The 18,251-nt window shown below is 39.0% G+C and overlaps 1 protein-coding gene across 2 annotated transcripts in view; it reads left to right on the top strand.

The window, feature by feature from the left end:
- The window catches only part of ZFPM2 (zinc finger protein, FOG family member 2), a 535,407-nt gene that overhangs the window by 114,247 nt on the left and 402,909 nt on the right, over positions 1-18,251 (top strand). For both annotated transcript variants that reach the window (XM_038745899.1, XM_038745898.1), the window contains one exon: positions 17,210-17,311. In XM_038745899.1, the coding sequence (XP_038601827.1) occupies positions 17,210-17,311 (102 nt within the window). The remainder of the gene's footprint in view (positions 1-17,209; positions 17,312-18,251) is intronic.

The raw sequence follows: 18,251 nt of genomic DNA, 5'->3' as shown, positions 1-18,251 counted from the left end.
AGACAAGTTGTATGCTGTATTCTAGGCCAGTTTGCTTCATTTCTTCAAGAAGCACTAGTGTTAAAAAAAAATGGATCCTTTAGGAAAATTAGGTTTCAGTGCAATTGCCACTATAATCCAAACTAATAAAGATTAAAGCAAGGAAGGAAGAGTGGGAGGGAGAATTGTTTTCAGGAAAAGAACTGGGCAGTGTGAACACTTTTCACTTTTCTGCAGGAAATACAGTACAGCAGATGGTGAGACTGGAAGGGAGATAAACACAAGGACTGGAAAAGTAAGCAATACATTCTAACAGGTACAGTATCAAAGATCTAGCAAAATAGAAAGATTAGACAAGGAACTGCTCTGAAACTTGACAGTGGCAATAGCTTACCAAGTATGTGCATAGCAGAAATGGGCACTAGAAATTGATGGACAGGAAGGCTGTGATCATATTATCCTGCATAGTATAGAATAATTGATATGCTGTCCTGCAAAGCTTTATGTGTATGTGTATTTGTGTGGAGGTCTAATTTGGGAACATAATGGAAAATCACAGGACAAATTCTTTTAAAAACTCTAATTTTTTCATCTTTCTTCCACTCAAAATGGGATAAGGTTAAATTTCCATAATTTTCTAGTATCTTGGAAGTAGGAAATCTGATTTTGATCTTGGATCACTCCTGTGATTTATTTGATCTAAACTGAAATTTAGTTAATTCTAGTCACTCACTAATAGCTACAACAATCAGTAATTTATGGAATAGCCCTTAAAATTGACATGTAGCGTTTCATGTAAAAAATATATTTTAAGTTTCCTTTAACAACATGTAATCACAATGTCCTGGTGATGTAGGGAGAGGCAGTTATTCTAATTCTTATTATCATTCCCATTTTATAGATAAAGACTCTGAAACCCAGAGATATTACCCAGATTAGAACCCTAGTCTTTGACATACAGAATTCTCCATTGTGTTTTCAAAAGGCAATCCTGAAAAATTCGTAATTCTGTTTTTGTTTTTGTTTTCAGAAATTGTGTCTGATAACCCTGTTGTACCATCCCAAAAGTTTAGTGTAGTCCTCTGCACAGAGTCCACACTCAGTAAATACTGTTGTCTCATTGGTTGCCTGGGAAGCTGTTTAGGTTATGTAATTGTTCTAGCGGACACATGACATGCATTGCCCTGAAAATGAGGGTCGTCTTGTCATTGCTCCCATCTTCCACCCAGAATAACAAATATTTCATCATTAATTCATGCAAAGGGCAAGTATTCCAATTTCTTTATAGGGCTACTGTAAGCATGAATGATATCATTTTTCAAAAGGGCTTCCCACTAGAATAACTTCCTTGAAGGTCTGGATTGTGTCTACTAACTCTATCGTATTGTCGTTTCCAAGTGCTTAGTACGTGATCTGCATACAGTAAGCACTCAGTAAATGCCATTGATTAAATTCTCTAGAAAAAAAGCTGGTATATTGCTGTCACTGGGTTTATTTCAAAAAGTACATTGCAAAAACTGAAGCATTACACGAAAGCTTGTCCTAGAAAGATATCTGCGGATATCATTGTTAGAGGCAGCTGATGATGATGGCACTTATTAGGAGCTTACTATGTGCCAAGCACTGTTCTAAGCACTGAGAAGGTTACAAGGTGATATGGTTGTCCCATGGGGGGCTCACCGTCGTCAACCCCATTTTTCAGATGAGGGAACTGAGGCCCAGAGAAGTGAAGTGACTTGTCCAAAGTCACACAGCTAACAAGCGGCAGAGGCTGGGATTAGAATCCATGACGTGACTCCCAAGCCTGGGCTCTTTCCACTGAGCCCTGCTGCTTCTCATTAGAATTAGAATCTGCTTCTCAGCTGATAAAGGACTCTTTCCACTAGGTGGCTGGGAAACAATTTGGCCTGGTGGAAAGAGTATGGTCCTGGGAGGTCAGAGGACCTGGATTTCAATCCCAGCTCTGGCACCTGCCTGCTGCGTGACATTAAGCAAGGCACTTAACGTAGCACTTAACTTATCCGTCCCTCAATTTCCATCTGCAAAATTGGGTGAGAGTTCAATACCTACCCATTTCCCCTCCTAGTTAGACTTGTATCTACCCCATCTCTTAGTATAGTGCTTGACAGAGAGTAAGCCCTTACCAAATACCTCAATTATTATAAAAGAGGATTGGAGAAATTGGATACAAGTTCAGCCGGTGTGATGAGGTTGGACCATACCCACATCTCTTGCAGCGTGGCTCAGTGGTAAGAGCACGGGCTTTGGAGTCAGAGGTCATGGGTTCAAATCCCGGCTCTGCCAATTGTCAGCTGTGGCTTTGGGCAAGTCACTTAACTTCTCTGGGCCTCAGTTCCCTCATCTGTAAATTGGGGATTAAGACTGTGAGCCCCACGTGGGACAACCTGATCATTTTGTAATTTCCCCAGCACTTAGAACAGTGCTCTGCACATAGTAAGTGCTTAATAAATGCCATTATTATAATTATTGTTTTGAATTGCCTGGATCAACACCTTTGAGGTATATAGGTATCATGTGCTGAGTACTGTATATAGCAGTTTGAGAATGTGAAAGGTATAGCTCTTGCCCTTGGGGAGTTTGCAGTCTAATGAAGGAATCAAGTGGACATGAATTGCACACAACTCTAGGAAAACTAGAAATAGTATATATATAAAAAAAATCTGTTGGGGGGAAAAAATCAATTCTCACTGGCAAAGGAGGTGGGGCCAGGTTTCTGAGGGACTGGGTGAAGGGCATGTGAGGCCCAGCATTTGAAGCCAGGCTGGTAGTGGGATAGCTGCAGTAGCTGGGGTGTGGTCTGCTTTCCTTCCGCTCCTCCGAGTGGCTCCCATACCCTCCTGGAGCCACTCCTTGCAGGAGCAGGCAGTGACTAGTTAGTGTTCAGTGTTACAGCCTCAGTAGGCACTGAGATGGGGTCAAGTCCAACAGTTGGCATACACAACTACAACAGTTCAGGGCAGCCTGACCAATGTGCCTGCCATAGACTTCCTGGTATAGGGCTTGACTTGGTGGGTGGATTTCACCACATTTAATATTCCAGTAAGGACAACTAGCTGTGTGTGCTTATATATCTACACTTAGCACACTGATATATGCCTTAGATGTAGCTTGTTCTCCAGACTGTAAACTCATTGTGGGCAGGGAATATTTCTACCAAGTCTGTTGTATTGTGCTCTCCCAAGCTCTTCTTACAGTACTCTACTCACAGTAAACACTCAATAATAATTACAATTGATTGATTACTTGCCAAGGAAAACAAATTCCACTTTGAAGTAATTCATATCAGAATGGGCAGATTGGCACTTATTGTTTTACCAGTGTCACAACTGGGTATAGAACTGGCTTCCATCCAGGCAAATGACAGAAACAGATTTATTCTACTGAATTAAAAAAAAAAAAGATGTAAACATGAGAGGTATGGTAGTGAATGCAAATGACATAGCTGGGAAGGTAGAGCTTAATAAGAGAATGCCTCCTGGAGGAGGTGGTTTGAAGGTGTGGAGAGACATTGCTGCCAGGTTATAATTAGGTTGTTTCGACTTGAATCATGCTGGCGATTGTGATTAAGTAAAAGTGAATGGAGAAGGGATATATGATTGGGTAAACGATCCTAAAGGTTTTAATTTAGTGGTTTTATCGTAGTTTTTTTACAGACATTAAAAAAAGGCAAAGTCTCTGCAGCTATGTTGTTAAAGTGATAGACTATGAATTTTTAGAACTATTTTCTACTATGGGCCTATTGATTTTACCCAATCAGAAGTTGAGAAGCGGCATGGCATAGTGGATAGAGCATGGGCCTGGAAGTCAGAAGGTTGTGGGTTCTAATCCTGGCTATGCCCTTTGCCTGCTGTGTAACCTTGGGCATGTCTTTTCACTTCTCTGGGCCTTAGTTACTTCATCTGTAAAATGAGGGTTGAAATTCTGAGCCCCTTGTGGGACAGAGATTGTGTCCAACCCAATTTACTTGTGCCCACCCTAATGCTTACTACAGTGCAGGCACATAGTAAGCGCTTAACAAATTCCATAATTATTATTATAATGTCTCCTTAGAAATGATGAGAGGTAAAATATTGAATGAAGTGCTGCTGAAAATTTGATCTTATTTTTAGCTATTGGAGAAATACCCTACAGTCCTTAGGCATATTTAAACTTTCTCATGAAACTCACTGATGTTGAAAGAAATTTTGGAATCTAAGTGCTCAAGAGTATAGAAGAAGTTTCTTTAAAAAAAACCATTGTTTTTTTCTTGCACAATCTGAATTTTCTGTTCTACTTTCTTTGGTACTCACTCAGTGCTTACTATGTGCTTAGCACTGTACTAAGCTCTTGGGCAAATGCAATATAATCAGGTTGGACACAAACACTATCCCACATGATCTTTCTTAAATTGGAGGAAGGAGGATTTTACAAATGAGGTAACTGAGATACAGAAATATTAAGTGATTTGCCCTAGGTCACACACAGGCACGTGGTGAAGCTGGGATTAGATTGCTTAGTACAGTGCTCTGCACACAGTATGTGCTCAGTAAATATGAATGAATGAATGAAAGAACCCAAGTCCTCTGACTCCTACCCCAGGCAGCTCCTAATAAACCCTGATATTCCCATCATCATATAAGGCTTTACCCAACAAAAGCTAATGTTTAACTGAAGGGTTGAGGCATCTTTTAACCAATATTTTATGGGTATACTGTTTTTCACCTTTGCTTAGGCGTAGGCTTAAGTGCTCTGTATATTAGGGACCTCTTTCAGGCCTGGTTGGAATTTTTTAATTCTGGAATTGAGAGTGCTCTGTCTGAGAATCAAACCTGCATCTTGAGGTTGTCAGTATTGAATGTGCTTATACAGTCACTACCCCACATGAACATTTTACAAAATTGGCTTATTTTAATTGAATGATGTTTCAATCTTTTCAAGCACTGTGCAGCTTGTTGGGTTGAGCAAACATAAATGAAATCTTAACCTCCAATGTGAGCTGCAGTTTTTGTTGTGACTGTTATAGTCCTTTAACCAAAGCTATCTTGTCTGATGACAAAACCATGAGTGTATGAAGCTTACACATTTTTCATCTCTTTTATGACCTTATCTTTCACGAGTGGCTTCTGTGAAGGTATCCTAACTATAGGAAGCACCTGGAAAACATATATGATATCTATTCTGTGATAAGCAGTTGTGAACAAGAAAGTAGATCCGTCAGTTCTGAACTGTCTATTGTTACAAAATACTTTGATGATTTAGCAGATTGCAAAATACATTATAAGGTGACTACCAGCTACTGTGAACAGTGCTAGCCTGGAAAGTTCAATAGTTGTATTGTAAAAGATATTCTATAAGAGGCTAATATTGATAGGAATAGCATTGATTAAAGAGCAGCATCAAGAATAACTGTTTGCTTGCATGATGACTTTCAAATGTTACAACTATTTGTTTTTTTTATGGTACTTAAGTGCTTAACATTGTCAAATACTGTTCTAAGTGCTGGGGTAGATATAAATTCAAATTGTATTGAAAAAGGACTGATGCAAAACTGTAATTTATCCATAAATATTAAATTTTAATGAAGCAAATATTTATTTTTTGAAATTGTTTCTTCTGACAAATTAAGTAACTATACATGTCTCTGCCAAAATGCACCATTTATTTGATACTTAGGCATTCTATTTCCTTCACATATTGAAAACACTGTATTTTTCCAGCACTTCCCAGTGCACTGTATTGTAATAACTTTTACTGTGCATTATACTTTTCAATAACAACTTCAATTTCTTCTATAGATCGCCTGTTACTTCTGAAAGCTCTTCTAAGAAAATAATGTAATGGGCCAAGAAATGTTCATGATATCTTTTTAAAGAGCAACAAAAGAGTTTAATCTTGAAATGGAAAACCATTAACTCCATGAGCATAATTTCCAAAATATTAAAGATATTTGTGAGCCCCTGACACTAATTCTATTTTTCGTTTTCATGAATTGGACCTTTAGTATATGTGAGGTAGTTATCCAATTAAATATGTTTAGCTTCTTAAAATTCAGTTACATTTCTATTTTCAAGTATGCAAATGAAGGATTTTTCATATTTTGTGTTTTGTTTTCCCCCCTATAACTTCAGTGCCCAGTATCCCTTTGGTTTCCTCTAATTAGATTCTTATTGTAATCTTTAGCTTTGGTGTTAATTTTAATGCACAGTGCATTAGTAATGAAAAATTATTCAATGAAATAAGTTCAAGAACCAATTAAAATAAGTTAATATAATGAACTGTGCCAAAAAGTAAAATTATCAGTGGTTCTCTTAGGTAGTCTGTAACCTGTAAGCTCATTGTGAGAAAGAAAGGTGTCTTTATATTATACACTCCCAATCACTTAGTACAATGCTCTGTTCACAGTAAGCTCTCAATAAATAAGATTTAATGAAATTAGAGACAGATTAAGCAGTAAAAGACAATGTATGATCAGATCTTGTTAGTAGGAAACAGGAACAGTATTGGTGAAACTGATAGAGTAGGTACACTTTGCTGGTTGGTATAGTATTACAGTAGTAATGATATTAAGCTGTAGTAGTAGTTGTAGAATGTATTGAGCACCTATTTACTACACTACACTGTACTAGGCATTTAAGAAGTACATAATAATGAAATAGTATGTTCCTTTATACCTCACAGGGGTATAAGGATTAAAATACAAGCATAATGGTCAAAAATAAATACATTGGACATATACACATGAGTGCTAAGGAAGGTATAAAGCAGCAAGAAGCAGCATGGCTCAGTGGAAAGAGCACGGGCTTTGGAGTCAGAGGTCAAGTGTTCAAATCCCGGCTCTGCCAATTGTCAGCTGTGTGACTTTGGGCAAATCACTCAACTTCTTTGTGCCTCAGCTACTTCATCTGTAAAATGGTGATTAAGACTGTGAGCCCCCCGTGGGACAACCTGATCACCTTGTAACCTCCCCAGTGCTTAGAACATTGCTTTACACATAGTAAGCGCTTAATAAATGTCATTATTATTATCATTAGTAGTAATAATAATAATAATTCATAAGTGCTTTACACATAGTAAGCACTTAACAAATGCCATAAAAAAAAAGTGCTGGAGTTGGCCGAAGAGATATTACTCAGAATGGTGGGAAATATATGAGAGCGAGCTTCTTGGAAGGATAGGATTTTAGAAAGGATTCAAAAGTAGGGAGATTTTTGGTATTACTGGTGAGGAGAGGTAGGGAGTTCTTTGTGCCATTCATTATATTGAGCACTGGGGTAGAAAAAATATGATAATTGTGGTATTTGTGTTAAACATTTCCTCTGGTACTGTACTAGGCACTGGGATGGACATGAGCAAAACGGGTTTGACAGAGTCCCTGTCCCACATGGGGCTCACAATCTTACATTTCACAGATGTGTTAACTGAGGCACAGAGAGGTTGAGTGCCCAAGATCACACAACAGACAAGTGGCGGAGTTAAGATTAGAAGGTCCTTCTGACTCCCAGGCCCATGCTCTTTCCACTAGGCCACGTTATGTCCTAATATTATAATCAGATCAGATGCAGAACCTGTCTGATATAGACCTCACAGTCTAAGAAGAGGGGCACTTGGTATTTTATCCTCATTCTATAGATGAGGAGCTTGAGACTCAGAAAAGTTGTGAGTTGCTATAGACTTGTACCACATGTAAGTGGCAGAACTAGAACTTGGGTCTCCTGACTCCCAACTGGGAAGATTTGGACACCTCTTAAATTGAAGAACCTATGTTTTCCTTGTTTATTGCTAACAGTAAATCAATTCTCCTAAGCACTTAGTACAGTGCCTGGCATATAGTAAGCACTTATCAGATACCACAGTTATTATTAAGAGGAGTAAAATTATACAGATTGCTAGAGGACTGTGTAGTATATAATTGCTTTCATTGTATGTAGTCCTTGGCAATGCACTAAATTCTCATTTTCTGGGCACATGGCTAGGGGTGGAAAGATGAGCAATTCTCCTGTTTTAGAAAGTTTAAGTTCCTCTGGCTGGTTATACCCAGCCAATTATTATTATTATTATACTAATAATAATGATGGCGTTTGTTAAGAGCTTACTATGTGCAAAGCACTGTTATATGTGCTGGGGGGGGATACAAGGTGATCAGGTTGTCTCATGTGGGGTTCACAGTCTTAACCCCCATTTTACAGATGAGGCAACAGAGGCTCAGAGAAGTTAAGTGACTTGCCCAAGGCCACATAGCAGCCATGTGGCGGAGCTGGGATTAGAACCCATGACCTCTGGCTCCCAAACCCGTGTTCTTTCCACTGAGCCCCACTGCTTTTCTAATTTTTTATTGAACAGAATGTGTGCACAGGGTCTTGAATTCCCTAAATCTAGGTTTGTTTAGGATATCCCCACATAGGACAGGTCTAGAATCAAAAGCCGCAATTGTAATAGCAGTTTTGCTTGAGCATCAGCCTGATGAAATGCATTTACTAAATACTTGGGAAGGACCAAGAGGAGGAAAAAAAAAAAAACAAGAAAAAAGAAGTGATGCGCTCCTTGTCCACAAGGAGCTTACATTCTAACTGGGAACATAGGAAAGTAGGTATTTACAAATAGAGTAGTTATGACAGTCTGTTTGTGCAGGTTTATGAATGAATGCATGGGCAAACAGACCAATAAGTCGGTTCATAAAGTGCTAGAGGATCAGCATCTGAAGGACTGCTCTTGCCACTTCTGGAGGAATCAAAGCAATTGAACCACCCTGAAATGGGGGAACTGAACCAATTTGTCCAGGACTGCTCAGAATCCTTCTTCAAATCATTCCTGATAACTTTCCCACCCACACTAGAGGGGAGGGTAATTTCTGAGAAGAGAACGACGCCCTGAGAGACCCTGGAGGCTTCCACATCAAACAGAAAAACCCCACCATTGGTTTTAAAGCCCTCAATAACCTTTCCCCATCCTACCTCACTTTGCTACTTTCCTACTACAACCCAATTTGCACACTTCACTCCTCTAATGCTAGCCTTTTCACTGTGCCTCAATCTCATCTATCGCTGCCTACCGCTTGTCCACATCCCGTCTCTGGTTTGGAACACCCTCCCTCCTTATATCTGACAGACGATTGCCTTCCCCCCATTCAAAGCCTTATTGAAGGTACACCTCCTCCAAAATGTCTTATCTGACTAAGCTCTCTTTTCCTCTTCTAATTAATGGTAGTATTTGTTAAGCGCTTACTATGTGCAAAGCACTGTTCTAAGTGCTGGGGGGGGGGGGAAGCCAGGTGATCAGGTTGTGCCACTTGGGGCTCGCAGTCTTCATCCTCATTTTATAGATGAGGAACTGAAGCACAGAGAACTGAAGTGGCGTGCCCAAGGTCACACAGCTGACAAGTGGCGGAGCTGGGATTCGAACCCATGACTTCTGACTCCCAAGCCCGTGCTCTTTCCACTGAGCCATGCTGCTTCCCCATGCCACTTCTTCTCCCACTCCCTTCTGTGTCACTCTAATTGCCTTCATTCATCCCCATTCCTGGCCCCACAGCAGTTGCGTACATATGTGTAATTTATTTATATTAATTTGTCACCTATTCAAGACTGTATCCTTGTGAGCAGGGAATGTGTTTTTATTTTGTATTCTCCCAGGCGCTTAATACAGTGTTTGCACACAGTAAGTGCTCAATAAATACAGTTGAATGAATGAGTATAGGGTGGCTGCCTGGCACTGGGCAGACTGGGGACCAGACAAAGGCCACTTTATGGTCCTGACCTTGTCTTGTCTTATGCCGTTGTCATCTCTGACTCATAGTGACTCAAGGACTCATCTCTCCCAGAATGCTCCACCTCCATCTGCAATCATTCCAGTAGTGTATCCATAGAGTTTTCTTGGTAAAAATACAGACGTGGTTGACTGTTACCTTCTTCAACGCAGTAAACTCGAGTCTCCGCCCTCGACTCTCTCTCATGCCGCTGCCACTCCGTTACCTGTTTCTCCTGACTGACTCAGACCGTCAATTAATTATATTCTTCCCCTCGTTCAAACTCATTGTTTACAGAATCTTTTATTTTCTTCATTTTTTTTATTTCTACCTCCACTAGATCCTTTTACATAAGGTGAAGTGGAATACGGGAGCTAGAACAGAGGAAAGGTTTTGCTATAACATTTCTGTCTGACCATAAATACCTTGTTAGGTATTTGTCAGTGAATGTGGAAAAACAGAGCCTAAAATAATTTTCAAAGAGGATTTACAGGGATTAAAGAACATGAGTAAATTGGAATGTGTTGGTAGTCTGCTGTAAATAATTCCTTCTTGGTACCATCCTGGCTTCCCCTATAAACTAGAGCTTCTTCACCATACATATTCCACCCCACCACTCAGTACAGTGTCTGACACATAGTAAGTGCTTAACAAATACCACGATTATTATTATTATTATTATTATCATCATATTGGGGGCTCACAGTATAAAGGTTTGAAAACATAGTGAGCTTTTTTAAAATGGTAATTGATAAGTGCTTACTGTGTGTCAATAATAATGGAATTTGTCAAGCAGTGTTTTAAGCACTGGAATAGATATAAGGTAATAGCCATCCTGTCCCACATGGGCTGAATACTTTTGTCATAAGGTCTAAATATTTTGCTGCCTTGATGTTGCATTTTTGCATCTATAGAATAATGTTAATTATTATGGCATTTGTTTAGCACTTATTATGTTGTACTACGTGCTGGGGTTGAATGCAGTCCTTTATTCTATGTGGGAAAAACAGTCGCAATTCCCATTTTACAGATGAGGTAACTGAGTCACAGAGAAATAAAGTGAATTGCCCAAGGTCACACAGCAAACAAGTGGCAGAGCCAAGATTAGAACCCATGACTTTCTGAATCCTAGGCCTGTGCTCTATACACCATGCCATGCTGCTGCTTATATTACAAATAATAATAATAATAATAATATTTGTTAAGCACTTACTATGTGCTGAGCACTGTTCTAATTGCTGGGGTAGATACAACGTAATCAGGTTGCTCCATGTGGGGCTCACAGTCTTAATCGTAATTTTACAAATGAGGTAAATGAGGCCCAGAGAAGTTAAGTGGCTTGCCCAAGGTCACACAGCAGACAGTTGGCAGAGCCAGGATTAGAATTTATGGCCTCTGACTCCCAAGACCATGCTCTTTCCACTGAGGCATGCTGCTTCTCTCTCTCTCTCTCTCTCTCTCTCTCAGAGAGAGAGAGAGAGAGAGAGAGAGACTTCTAGACTGTGAGCCAGTTGTTGGGTAGGGATGGTCTCTATATGTTGCCAACTTGTACTTCCCAAGCGCTTAGTACAGTGCTCTGCACACAGTAAGTGCTCAATAAGAACGATTGAATTAATGGATATATGTGTATATATATGTATATATATCATTTTTGGTAAAGAAATTAAAAAGTACTAATACCATGCATAGATGGCTTCTTTTTTTTTTTTTTTTTTTGCAGTTCAGGGCTTAGTATCCTGTTTAGATTGCTTATTGAGCCCAGTAGATTAAGATGTTCTCACATTTTAAAATGAAAAGTCCCATATATGAATTGCTCCCTATAAGCAGAATTTTAGGTGGTTCCAAGAAGAAGTTGTTCAGAGGAATATCTTCTACATCTGTTGTGCAGCACACATCGTTTGCACACTAACTTGCTGGGGTCTAAAGCTTCACTGCATTCTGAGGGCACAAGATTAATTTTTTTTTTAATAGTTCCTGAGTAAGATCTATTAATGCCTACTACAATTTCTGCACTTCACTTTTTTTCCTTCTTGAAGATGGTGGCATTTTTGAAATAGTTTAGAAATAGTTTCTGGGCAAGATCTGTTAATGCCCATGATAACTTGTGCACTTAACTCTCCTTTTCCTTCTTGAAGATAGTGGTATTTTTGAAATCCTGTGGCAATTCCTCAGTTTTTTTTGTATGTTAAGGAAGGCGACTAAGCAGCACATCATCATGCCTGTAGATCTTGGCCATTTGATTCGTGAGCTTCACCATTTATCCTGTCTCTTGATTACAGTCGTGTCTTCATTAAAAACTACGTTTGCCTGCCAGTATAGGAAAACAAGACTTCCACTCTAGTATCTTCAGTGATAGAGGGTTTGTTGAGGAGATAATTGAAGATGAGCCTCATGTAGGATAGGAGCTGTGCCTGACTTGATTATCTTGTTTCTACTCCAATGCTTAGATGACTGATGGAAACACAGTAAAAGCATTTAACAAATACCATTATTATTACCATTATAATGTAATAGCAAAGGTGAAGCCTTTGCTATTTTTTGGTGGTGTTGTGGTGAGGTGTGTGAGAGTCTAAATGAGTATATGGAGTGCATTTCTGATTCATAAAAGTTTTTAGGTTTGGATTAGTATACGAAACCTTCAATTCAAATTTGGAAGGCTTCTTATCTTGTCTAAGTTGCACAACGTGGGCTTCAGTGAGCACCCATTTTATCAGGCTTGCAGTTCTTTGATCTCAGTCATTCTCTCTAAAACTGTCTCAGTGCTTTCTCCAGACAGCATCTGGAGTAAATCATTGTAATAATAATAATAATAATAATAATAATTGTGGTATTTAACTGATTATTATGTGCCAGGTACTTTATTAAGTGCTGTGGTGAAAACAAGCAAATCAGGTAGCACACGGTCCCTGTCCCACATGGGGCTCAGAGTTTTAAACCCCATTTTACAGATGAGGTCACTGAAGCACAGAGAAGTGAAGTGACTTGTCCTAGGTCAGAGAGCACACAAGTGGTGGAGGCAGGACAGGTCCTTCTGTCTCCTAGGCCTATATTTATCCACTAGGCCATGCTGCTTCTCTGACCTTTGTTTTACGGTGTTACAGGCAACCTGGCAGAGATTACCATTAGTCCTGTTAGATGGTGAAGATGGAGTTTCAAGACCAAGAAAAGGGTCCAATATGTTTGCAAAATTTCTTTCAGGTGTCTTTGTTCCCCAGAAGGCATTCAATTCAGGTCAATTTTTAAGATTGACTTAAATGTAGAAGTTCCACCCACTTCTGTTTCTGAAATGTCCGTGGATCTCATATATCCTGAAACAAGGGATGAAGGTCAAGTCTCAAACTATTTAAATATTATCTTGCTGCCAATATCCTTGAATCAGTATGGATGCATTGATCCACTGGATGACCCTATAAAGTGAATCCTTAAATTGAGCAAATTTTTTATGCCAACCTCACTTTTTAACTTGGTTTCAAATTATTTTTATTCCTTTATCCACCTAGCTAGATTCAGTATTATTTTTAAAGTGAAAAAATAATGTCATACATTAAAGTACTTTCAGAATAAATTTATATGATCAACCTATACTTCTATCCATGCTGATAGTCTAAAACATTTCCTAGTACTGTAAGGGGAAAACGCTTGGCTTAGTGGCAAGAGCACAGGCTTGAGAGTCAGAAGTCATGAGTTTTAAGTCTGACTTCACAAGTTATCAGCTGTGTGACTTCGGGCAAGTTACTTAACTTCCCTGTGTCTGTGACCTCATCTGTAAAATGGGGATGGAAACTGTGAGCCCCATGTGGGACAACCTGATTACTTTGTATCTACCCCAGAGCTTAAAGCAGTGCTTGGCACATAGTGAGTGCTTAAGAAATACCATCATTATTAGAGAAGCAGCGTGGCTCAGTGGAAAGAGCACAGGCTTGGGAATCAGAGGTCATAGGTTAAAATCCCAGCTCTGCCAATTGTCAGCTATGTGACTTTGAGCAAGTCACTTAACTTATCTGTGCCTGTTACCTCATCTGTATAATGGGGATTATGACTGTGAGCTCCACGTGGGACAACCTGATCACCTCGTATCCTCCCCAGCACTTAGAACAGTGCTTCACACATAGTGTCTAGCAAATGTCATCATTATTATTGTTGATTGTGCATAATTGACTATTTTGTACCACTTTACCATTATTTTAAGATATTCTCAGTTGTGCTCTAATTTTGTATGCTATATTACTACAAAAACAGACCATTTCATTGCACATAGGGTTATAATAATAAAAATACAATTGTCATTACCCTGATTTGTGTTTAAATAGTGCTTGTGGTACTTTTATTATCATTTGAAGTGTCACTTTGACATTTGAGTTATTTCATTTCTAAACTGAATAATTTTGGTTTGGCACTAAGTGATATTTGGTCAAAATCCTTTAGAAAATATCCTTATTTAACAATCTGGCCCTAGGACCTAATGGTGTTGGGAGGCAGAATTGTGACTGTGGTCAGCTTTGACCATGAACAACCCCCAAAAGGATTTGCTAAGCCTTTGTCAAAGCCCAACAAGCAGATTGATTAATTCCATCATTCCACATTTCCTCAATGTCTCCCCATCTAGACTGTTAAGTTATGAGCAGGAAACGCATCTGTTAATTCTGTTGTATTATATTCTCTCAAGTGCTTAATATAGTTCTCTGCACATAGTAATCATTCAGCAAATACCACTGATTGATTTTTCTGTCTGTTACCAAATCCCATTGATTCTACCTTCACAACATTACTAAAAGTCTTCCAGTCCTCTCCATTTTAACGGTACCAAGCTGATTCAAACATTTAGCCTAGTCAGCCTTGACTATTGAATCAACCTCCTTGTTGACTGCTCTGCTTCCTGTCTCTTCCTACTTCAGGCCATAGTTTACTCTGCTATGTGAATCATTTTTCTACAGAAGTATTTAGTCCCTGTTTCCCACTCCTCAAGAACCTCCACTGGTTGCCCGTCCATGACCTCATCAAACAGAAACTCCTTTCCATCAGCTTTAAAACACTCAATCGCCTTGTCACTGCTATCTTTCCTTGCTGATTTCCTTCTGCAACCCAGCATGCTCACTTATCTCTTCTAACTCCAACCTACTGACTGAACCTCTTTCTTGTCTATCTCGCTACTTGCTGCCCATGTCATACCTCTGGCCTGAAAATCCCTTCTTCGTATCTGACAGATGATCGCTCTCCCTACCTTCAAAGCCTTTTCTTAAATTCACATCTCCCAAAAGGCCTCCTCCAATTAAGACCTCATTTCCCCTACTCCTTTTCCCTTTGCTGTTGTCTTTGAACTTGGATTTGAACTGTTTTTTCATCCCACTCAGCCCCACAGCACTAAATGTATGTATCCATAATTAATTTAAAGTCTCTCTGCCCCTTGAGATTGTAAGCACCTTGTGAGCAGGAAACTTGTCTACCATATCTGTATATTGTACTCTCCCAAAAGCTTAGTACAGTGCTCTGCACACAATAACTGTTCAATAAATGCAGTTGATTGGATAGATTTTGAGGCCTTTTACTTGTTGGTACCTAACTGCCCATGAACCTTTCCCTTTCCTATCCCTCATCCGAATAAAGCTACAAATGAACTCAAGAATCTCCTGTAATTTTATGGTACTGCACTTCAATTTCTAGTCATATCTTTTTTTTTTCAGTTTCCATTTCTTTTCTGCTATGCAGATGTATTTCATTTGTCTTACACCTTGCCTGTGAATTGTTTAAAATTGATAATACACCTTACGAGGTGCAAGTGTCTTTGTAGACTTTCACTTTGATTATGTGATACCCACAAAGCTATAATTTGCATGTTTATAATATGTGTATTTCAAGTACATTCCTTCTTTCTATGAATTAACAAGGCAATATATTCATGATTGACAATACCTTTCAGCATTCCTTTGTTTAAAAGAAGGGATACAATGAAATTTTAAAAAAAGCTAACAGTGGAATCCATGTAAATGTGAATGCATCTTTGTTTCTTAGGAAAGTGGTAGCTAAATAGAAAACTTATCTCTCAAATGCTTAGTACAGTGTTCAGCACACAGTAAGCACTCAATAAATATGATTGAATGAATGAATGAAATAATTACAAAAATAAATCATGTGTTTTAGTGAATCAACATTTGTTCTTTATGAAGTCTTTAAGTCATGTCTCTTTTACAGGCTCTTAAGAATTATCAAAAATATGTGAGGGTCAATCAGTAATATTGAAATGCTTACTTTGTGCAAAGCACCGTTTTAAACACTTGGGGACATATAATAGAGAAAAATATATTTTCCTGTGATATCACTGTCTTCCTTTTTTGTAAGTGGATTTATGGAGCCATATGGACTAGTATTGTGTCCAATCTGAACATCTTGTATTTTCTGTAGCACTTAGCACAGTGCTTGATTATATAGCACTTAACAAATACCAGTTAGTATTATTATTGCCGTCATTATCATTATTATCATTCCTCATAAATGTTACCTTTAGCCCACTTTTCATGGAGCAAACCATTAGGAGTTTGAAAAGTTATCACAGAATCTGCCCAAATCTTTCCAATGTTAATGGTACTTTACTTCTTAGCCTTATAACAACAGGGGGATTTGCAACTAAATGTGTTCAGTATGTTAGGACTGAAAAGCGATAACCTGGAACTCTACAGTGAATATTTACTGATGTGGGATTTTTGACATTGGATTTGTGCTCTTTTGCACCTGTGTCAATTCTAGCTAATTGACCGCTGATGTCTTCGTATCAAAGGTCTGGTGTTCTCCTGCAACTTGATGACAGCCTTTCCAGAATCTAAGGACTTACTAGTGTTGCAACTGAGTGTGGAAATCCCTGGAAAACCTTGGTTCAGTATGACACAGGTGTTTATGGGAAGTTTCTGAGGCAGCCATGAAGATAGCACAAGTGGAATCTAGCTGCCAACTGTGACATGACACCACTCAAGCAATGGACTGACACTGACCTTTAGGCCCATCCTGAGCAGATCAGGACCCCAAATTATTTCTATAATTAAAAATGATCTTACAAAAGGAATGTTTGTCTCTACAGGCCCACCTATAAACTCAGAAAAAAAAACAGAGAAACTAGAACTGTTAAATTTTACTTCTTGAATGGACCTCTGTGATCCTGACATCATTTTGGCTATAATGATGTCAGGGAAATCATAATCAAAGCTTTAAGTCCTTATCATTTATTGGCAGCTGTTGCTAATTACCTTTATACGTAGTGTAAGTAACACTCTTCGAGATTGAATGAACACAGAGAAGATTTTTTGGAGCCACATTTACATATGTTTTATTTTCATTCAGTCTGTGCTACCCAACTGTTCAAATCACAAGATGTGAGAGCTAGTCATTACATTTATTAGACAGCTCTGGGTAACCAATCTGCATTTACTCATTACCTTCCAGCAAAATGGTGTTAAATGCAGTGGTCATCTTTAAAGATATATTTTGTTTTATTTTTAGGTGAAGAAGAGGGGATCCACGAAGCAGCTGAATTAGATGGGGACACACTGTCAGAAAAACCGGTGCAACTTGATGTGGAAACAGATGACTGGGATGGTCCAGGTAGGAGAGACAGCAAGAGACAGAGGGAGAAATTGAAATGCAAGTTAATGACTTGGAAATTCTGGGTTTGAAAATATAGTTTAATCAATTACCACAAAGTTCTTTTCAATTAATCCTTAGGAGAGGTTTCTGTGGATCTGCATAGATAATGGTTAAATATCTTATGCAGAGTACATCTGTGGACTCTAGCATTTAGGTATCAAGATACATAAAACAGGATCTCTACTTAATTACTGTGGTATTGTTGATGAAGTGCACAATTACATTAATTCAATTTTCTTGCTGATTCTTCTTCCACCTTCTTTCTTGGCAAACCCTCCAAACCCACATCAAAATCCGGGGTTTTAGGTCAAATTTAAGAATGCAATGAGCGAAACAGGTTCATGTGAATAATATTGATGACTTTAAGGACTTATGAGGCCAACTGCGAGTTTATGGCATTGGAGTGTTGTAGAGAGAATCTGGGTGGGAGTCAGCATATCTGGATTCTGGTGTTAGCTTTGCTTCTGGCCAGCTGTGTGACTTCGAGCAAGGCTGCTCATGTCTATGCAAAGGTATTTGAGTGGGGCTTATTGTTTGTTTTCAGAATTATTAAGTGCTTCCTTTGTGTCAAGCACTGTACTAAGCACTGGGGTATATACAAGGTAATCAAGCTGGACATAGTCCATGTCCCACATGTGGCTCACAATCTTAGTCCCCAGTTTACAGATGAGGTACCTGAGGAAGAGGGAAGGTAAGTAACCTGCCCAGGGTCAAATAGCAGATACGTGGCAGAGCTGGGTTTAGAACTCAGGTCCTTCAGTCTCCTAGGCCTGTTCTCTGTCCCCAAGGCCTTGCTGCATCTCTGACAACTGTACTTACCACCTGAGAGAGTATAATACAACAAGGTTGGTGGACACATTCCCTATAGGATAGTGGATGTTCAAGGTGCTTAGGGGAA

This window comes from Tachyglossus aculeatus, chromosome 4 (genome assembly GCF_015852505.1).
Source record: "Tachyglossus aculeatus isolate mTacAcu1 chromosome 4, mTacAcu1.pri, whole genome shotgun sequence".
Taxonomy (NCBI): domain Eukaryota; kingdom Metazoa; phylum Chordata; class Mammalia; order Monotremata; family Tachyglossidae; genus Tachyglossus; species Tachyglossus aculeatus.
This window is presented reverse-complemented; position numbering and strand designations above follow the sequence as displayed.